The sequence below is a fragment of the Octopus bimaculoides genome, chromosome 4 (genome assembly GCF_001194135.2).
Source record: "Octopus bimaculoides isolate UCB-OBI-ISO-001 chromosome 4, ASM119413v2, whole genome shotgun sequence".
In the NCBI taxonomy this organism is placed as follows: Eukaryota; Metazoa; Mollusca; class Cephalopoda; order Octopoda; family Octopodidae; genus Octopus; species Octopus bimaculoides.
The window spans coordinates 56233506-56241474 of record NC_068984.1 but is presented as its reverse complement, the minus strand read 5'-3'; the positions used below and the strand labels follow the sequence as shown (position 1 = coordinate 56241474).

Below are 7969 nucleotides of genomic sequence, written 5' to 3'. Positions count from 1 at the left end.
AATAATAATAATAATAATAATAACAATAACAATTTCAAATTTAGGCACAAAGCCAGCAGTTTCTGGGGAGGGGATAAGTCAGTTACATCAACCCCAGTGTTTGACTGGTATTTATTTCATCGACCTTGCAAGGATGAAAGGCAAAGTCAGCTTTTGTGGCATTTGAACTTAAAATGTAAAGATGGACAAAACGCTGCTAAAACATTAGAGCAAGGTTGTTTGTTTGAGTCTGATTAGTTGCTTTTACAGCTAAGTGCTTTATCGGTCTGTAACCAACAGTCACTCCCTAACTGACCATAATAAACAACCTTCTAAATATATACACACACATATACATATATGTATATGGGAGAATGTATGAAAAAAAACAACAACAGACGAGGACAGGTGGTGTAAACAACAAAAGGATGTATTAGTTTGACGCTCGGGAATACAGAAAGTCTTTAACGTTTCGAGCTACGCTCTTCAACAGAAAGAATACGGAGAAAACAAGGAGAAAAACACGGAGAAAAAAAATTGAAAGGTGTTTGGTCAGCGATTAATCATACACACACAATAATTATTTATGATCTTGATTTATAATCTTGATTTATAATCTTGATTTATAATCTTTAAAATATGAAATTTGGATGGGACTGGGTTAGTCAGTCATATCGATCCTTGTACTTAAGTTGTACATTATTTCATTGTCTCTGAAAGAATGAAAGGCAAAATTGATCTTGGTGAAATCTGAACTTAGAATGTAAACAGCCAGAAGAAATATTGCACAGCATTTATTTTGATTCTCTAATGATTTTGTCAATCCACTGCTCTATTCCTGAAAATATGTAAAGGTTCCATTTATTCCATCATAATTTAAACATGGTTTTAAATGCATTCATTCTGGTTCAAGTTGTCTGTGGGGTTTCTTACTATAAATAGCTTCCACCCAGCTCAACAGAATATTTTCATTCAACTTTTATTAAATCCATACCAGCACAACTGAATTGTCTACACTGGTCGATACCTTTGAATCATCAACATTTTCAATTTATTTTGCACTCAGCCTTTCTTGAGAGTTAATGTGACACATCGAAACAATTAGAATTGATTACTAGATTTCGATTACTGAGGAGGTTGAAGAGAAACACACATGAGAAAGAGGCAGAGAGAGAGAGAGAGAGAGAGAGAGAGAGAGAGAGAGAGAGAGAGAGAGAGAGAGAGAGAGAGAGAGAGAGAGAGAGAGAGAGAGAGAAGATCAATGGAAAAAAACTGAACAGAAGCAGAAAGAAAAATTTGAGGTTAAAAGAGAGAATGAGAGATTCAGATGCAGCTTGAAAACCCAGTCAAGATTACGTATAATAAGTTTGTATTGAGTTGTTCTGTCTGTAAATGTTTGTTGTGTTTATAACAATAACCCTAACATTAACTTATATGTGCATATGTATGTGTGTGTGTGTGTGTGTGTGTGTGCCTACCTATCTATGAAGATATGCATTATACCTCTAATAGAGACTGTGAAAGTATAATGAAAAGTAGAATGAAGAATAATTGTAAACTGCTAGCTTGTTGGCATCAAAAGTTTCTTTCTGTAGAGTTGACAAACTATGATGCTCCATTGCAGTAAACCAAATAATAATGTGTTGACATATAATCCTTGTAGCAATTGAATCTAATTATTTCGATGGGTCATCATGCTGACTTTGAAGAAAAGATACATATAAAATTAATTTAAACAGTCACTGATTCAGAGAGATCGGAGCAGAATAATCTCCACTGGAGCAAATATGCAACATTCTGGGTATTTTATATGCAAACACTAATATTAATTACTACTAACTCAGTGTGTTTAGATAAATTGTTGGCACTTCGTCGCTTACGACATCGAGGGTTCCAGTTGATCCGGTCAACAGAACAACCTGCTTGTGAAATTAACGTGCAAGTGGCTGAGCACTCCACAGACACGTGTACCCTTAACGTAGTTCTCGGGGATATTCAGTGTGACACAGTGTGACAAGGCTGGCCCTTTGAATTACAGGCACAACAGAAACAGGAAGTAAGAGTGAGAGAAAGTTGTGGTGAAAGAGTACAGCAGGGTTCGCCACCATCCCCTGCCGGAGCCTCGTGGAGCTTTAGGTGTTTTCGCTCAATAAACACTCACAACACTCGGTCTGGGAATCGAAACTGCGATCCTATGACCGCGAGTCCGCTGCCCTAACCACTGGGCCATTGCACCTCCACTTAGATAAATTACAACTGAATAAAAGAGGGTATGGTCATGGCTGGGATGTCTTGGATTATAGAACTGCTCATTTCAAGCTGATGAAAATGAACAATCCCAACAACTGAACAAACATTTACAGGCTCGTTGACAGTGTTGCTATTGTTGGGAGATTTTTCAACTATTTGTAGTAGGTCAAGTGAAAGTGGGTTGTGATATACAAGTAGGGTGTTTTACTTAGAAGTTTAGAGTAGAATACATTTTCACGAGAGCAATCAACCAGATTTCTTTAAAAGTCAACCTTGAGTTTGTTAACAAGGCTATATCCAAATTTCATTGTTTAATCTTTGGTCAGCTTTGATCAAGCAAGTCTATGATTAAGAGCATACTAGTTTTGATCATCCCATCTTTTATGATATCCAAACTATACATCTTTTGTTTTGTAAGATGGTAGAGTGTGATATGAAGGAGTTTCACTGTTGTTTCTGGCAAGTTAAGTGACAATAAGTTCTTCTGGCTAACTCAGGCCATACTCAACCTCAATGACATGTTGGTAGCAGGCAAACTGCTTCCTGCATTATACAGCAAGTCACTAAACCTTTAATTAGTTACTAATATACTTTGTAGTACCAACTGTCAAACAGCACAAATTTTTAACCATGGCTCTGTTGTGTAATGAAATACAGAGAAGAAATGTACAAAAAAAAAAAAGAAAAAGAAAAATAGAAAATGTAACCACATGGCTCTGGGTCCCACTGTGTAATACCTTGAGCAAATGTCTTCCATTTTAGCCCTGGGCTGTCCAAAGCCTTGTGAGTGGATTTGGTGAATGGAACTGAAAGAAGCCCTTCATATATATGTATATATCTATGTGTATGTGTCTTTGTGTTTGTTGCCCATCACCACTTGGCAACTGGTGTTGGTTTGTTTATGTCCCTGTAACTTAGTAGTTCAGCAATAAAGATCTGATTGAATAAGTACCAAACTTTTAAAAAATTAGGGGTTGATTCGTTTGACTAAAACTCTTCAAGATGGTGTCCAAGCATGGTCGCAGTCCAATGATTGAAACAAGTAAAAGGAAAGTCTCTTTTTCTTCTTTGAATCATATCTGTAGACAAATGAAGATTAGCCTGATCAGTTTTAGCTCAAATTTAGACTCTCTTCATAGGCTATACACTCACTTTTGCCTGTCTATTGGGAAATATTGCTCATAGTTATTTATATAGTTACTTCCATAAATATGAACTTCAATCAATCAATAAATCCAATTAGCATATATAATGCTTTTCTGGCAGCTAGGTCAATTAAATGATCATTGATGCACTAAGCTGCATATTTTGGGTAATGGATTTACTGATTTCTTGAAGTCATTCTTTGTGGAGGCGCAATGGCTCAGTGGTTAGGGCAGCGGACTCGCGGTCATAGGATCGCGGTTTCGATTCCCAGACTAGGCGTTGTGAGTGTTTATTGAGCAAAAACACCTAAAGCTCTACGAGGCTCCGGCAGGGGATGGTGGCGAACCCTGCTGTACTCTTCCACCACAACTTTCTCTCACTCTTACTTCCTGTTTCTGTTGTGCCTGTAATTCAAAGGGTCAGCCTTGTCACACTGTGTCACGCTGAATATCCCCGAGAACTACGTTAAGGGTACACATGTCTGTGGAGTGCTCAGCCACTTGCATGTTAATTTCACGAGCAGGCTGTTCCGTTGATCGGATCAACTGGAACCCTCGACGTCGCAAGCGATGGAGTGCCAACAACAACAACAACGTCATTCTTTATAGAGACTATATACACCACTATAAGCTGTAGTCTGCTATAGGCAAAGTCAAGCATGTGGCTTCTGAGAGAAAGTCTGAACTAGGACCAAATGCTGATCATGGCAGTCTCACCTTTTCGGCCCATGAAGAAATTAAGGATTAAAAAGACTTGTTTAGATTTGTCGAATGTATTTTTAGAGCACAGTGACAGCTAGAAAACTTGTACTGTTAGATGGGGTATATTCAATATTATATTCAATAGTATATTTCGATTAACTAAATCATGTTGTCAGCCTTTTCTGACTTTATAGTTCACTGGAGATAACAAAAAAAAAAAAGAAAAGAAAGAAAAAGAAGAAATCTTTTGTCCACTGGAGATCAAATAAAATGTTACTAGCACATTGGAAAGTAAATGTAAAAAGAAAAATTACTAACACAGAAAATTAAATAAAAGAAATCAGTCACACGTTATGTGGAAAGCTTAAAAGAAAATTATGTTTTAAAGTTTAAGATTTAGGCAAAAATATAGAGAACTATTATTCTTTTATTCTTTTACTTGTTTCAGTCATTTGACTGCAGCCATGCTGGAGCACTGCTTTAAAGGGTTTAGTCAAAGAAATCGACTCCAGGACTTATCTAGTTCTTCTTTTATCAGTTCCTTTTGCTGAACTGCTAAGTTACGGGGACATAAGCCCACCAACATCAGTTGTCAAGTGATGGTGGGGGGGGGGGGACAAACACACACAAATATATATAGAACCCCAATTAGCCATTTAATTTGCACTCTTCTGTTCTTATCATTTTCACAGTATAGCATCTGTGACTAAGGCACTTAATATTCAATTGGCTAAGTTCACTAAATTCTTGTCACTAAATTGTTGTTGATGTTGTTTAAATCCAGTTCTGTCCTGATTGTGCAAACCTTTGATTAAAGTGGTTACAGAAATGTAAAGCAAGGGTGTGGTGTTCACCTACTTTTTAGCTCAAGGTTGGGAGGATTGTTGTGTCAACTCCCACTCCTCCTCAACCTCAGCTTCAAAAAGTTTAGCATAGCTCTAATTCCTAAAACCCATTGCCATCACCAGATCAAAGGTTTTCTAATCATAACCACCACTTCACCTTTCTCAAGTAGCATGCATCCAGGATCACATCAGTGTGTCCTTCTCCTTTTAAGATAGTATTGTGTTATTTCTTTACTACCCACAAGGGGCTAAACACAGAGGGGACAAACAAGGACAGACAAACGGATTAAGTCGATTATATCGACCCCAGTGCGTAACTGGTATTTATTTAATCGACCTCGAAAGGATGAAAGGCAAAGTCGACCTCGGCAGAATTTGAACTCAGGACGTAACGGCAGACGAAATACCGCTATGCACTTCGCCCAGCGTGCTAACATTTCTGCCAGCTCACCACCTTTAAGATAGTATTGTGTAATGTGAATGTGACTTAGTCGCTGTTTCTAGGAGATCAAATAGCAATGTAGAAGATCCTGTAATACAGTGGGGCAAAATTTATTGATATAAGCTAGTTGTATCAGACGTTTACATTATTTCAAAGAAGAACTGTGAATAACAACAGCATCAAGAAGGAGTAGGAAATAGTTTACTTACTTTAGGATATGGAATACGGTTGATTTTTGGATATTCATCATTCATGTAGCCATAATATGGATATTCAAACATTCGAACACCCCTGTCATCGAAAGTAGCATAAGCAAGGCATTTGCCAGTCTTCGAAAACCATATGGCTTTGTTGCTGTAGAGGATTTCCTCTGGTAAATAGAGAGGCAGAAAATTAGGATTAGAGAAAAAACAGAAAGAGTGACAGAGGGAGCAAACAATAAAATATTGTATTTACTCACATATAATGCAAGAAATCTAATGTAAAAAAACAAAACAAAACAAAAAGAAAGCAAAAAAGAAATAGTCTAAATTGTTGGGTAACATTATACTCAAGTGAAAGACACAAGAAATCTGTGAAAACAAAGATACTAAAGACAGTACTCATGAAACACTTAACGACTGTGTACACTTTATTAAAGTATGGTTATAAAACTATTAGGTTGTTCAGAAAATACTGTTTGATTTTTTGAAAACATTTTTTTCAAATTTGGCTCAAGATGTTATTTTTGAAGTGTTTTAGATGAAATTTTACATGTTTAATCAACTTTTATTGATATCTACATTATGTTTCAATAATTTTGTACTGTTTGGTTTATGATCACAATCTTATTCTTGGATATATAATATAATAATATAATGATGCCAGAGAAGTTAGGCATAAAAAGAATTAGATGCAGTGTGCAAGAGAGAAGACTGTGCTGGCTTGGTCATGTGATGTGGATGGATGCTGACAACTCCATAAAGAAGTACTGCTCAATCAAAATGGCTGGAACTATTGGACGACAGAAACCCAGGAAGACATGGGACGAAGTACTGAAAGACAACCTCAGAAAGCTGAATCTTTTGGATGAGAAGACAAAGAACCAAGATACCAGACACCTTGTTGTACTCAAGAAGTCCCGTCCTTCACAGTAGAAGTGTTACGGCCACATCCTCTGGTGAAGAGGATTGACCTACAAGAGTCCTGTACCAGTGCCACATATAAACATTTGTGCCAGTGCCAGATTAAAAGCACCCAGCACATTGTAAAGTGGTTGGCATTAGGAAGGGCATCTACTCATAGAATCAGGCATCCAGACATAGAATCCAAATCAGACTGGAATCTGGTGCAGCTCTCTGGCTTGCCAGCTCCAGTTAAACTGGTCAACCCATGCTAGCATGGAAAATTAATGTTAAAGGATGATGATGATTACCAGACTGGATTCATAATATAATGTGATATGTAATATAACTGGCACTCCGTTGGTTATGACAATGATGGTTCCAGTTTATCCGAGCAACAGAACAGCCTGCTCATGAAACTAACATATAAGTGGCTGAGCACTCCATAGACACATGAACTCTTAACATGGTTCATAAGAAGATTCAGTGTGATGCCCGCTGTGTTAAAGCTGGCCCTTTTGAAATACTGATACAACTCATTTTTGCCAACTGGGTGAACTGGAGCAACGTGAAAAAATAAAGTGTCTTGCTCAAGGACACAACGCATGGCTGGGGATCAAACTCATGACCTTACAATCATTAGTTGAACACCTTAACTACCAAGTCATGTGCCTTATCATCACCATCATCATCATTTAACGTCTGTTTTCCATGTTGGCATGGGTTGGATGGTTTGACTGAAACCTGGTAAGCTGGGGAGCTGCACCAGGTTCCAATCTAATTTGTCATGGTTTCTACAGCTGGATGCTCTTTCTAATGCCAACCACTCCAAGAGTGTAGTATAATATAATAATATAACAATACCAGACTAGATTCAAACTGGGAACCTTAATTCCTCTTAACTAAGAATTGTGACAACCAAATCCACTTGACCTCAAATGCATACACATGTACATCTGCTAACAACAACTATCTCAAGCATTTAAACATTTAATAGTGGGGGTAACAGAAGTAGTAATAATAACAGTACAAGTAGTACCTGTTACAAATTTGTAATATCTGATTATAATAGAGTATAACTATAAACTTGTGTACATACGATGTAAGAAATCAATATTACATGTTTTCTCAAGATATATTGACTGAATATTCTTATTCTTCCTTAACAAATTTATTTAAGAAATGCAAACAAATATACTTTGTAACCAGTTGGCTTTGGGCTTGTTTCCACCATGCAGCACATTTTGTAAGAGTCTTTTACTATTGTCCTTTACGAATGAATTTAGCAAACAGAAACTGCAAGAATCCCATTGTACACACACACACACCTTTTATATATGAATGTGTGTATGCAAATGCACTTGAATACTAATGTTTCTTTATGACATTGTGACTTTGCATTTAGGAAAATATTTGGGACAGAAAGTTTCTTACTTGAGAAACAGGTAAGAATTGGTGCCAGGAAGAACCTCTGACTGTTGAATCCTGGCTCAAGTAACTATC

General features: G+C 37.1%; 1 protein-coding gene across 4 annotated transcripts in view; it reads right to left on the bottom strand.

The window, feature by feature from the left end:
* The window catches only part of LOC106877900 (dipeptidyl peptidase 4), a 611833-nt gene that overhangs the window by 58731 nt on the left and 545133 nt on the right, over positions 1-7969 (bottom strand). For all 4 annotated transcript variants that reach the window (XM_014926948.2, XM_014926949.2, XM_014926950.2 and 1 more), the window contains exon 9: positions 5573-5733. In XM_014926948.2, coding sequence (XP_014782434.1) covers positions 5573-5733 — 161 coding nt within the window. The remainder of the gene's footprint in view (positions 1-5572; positions 5734-7969) is intronic.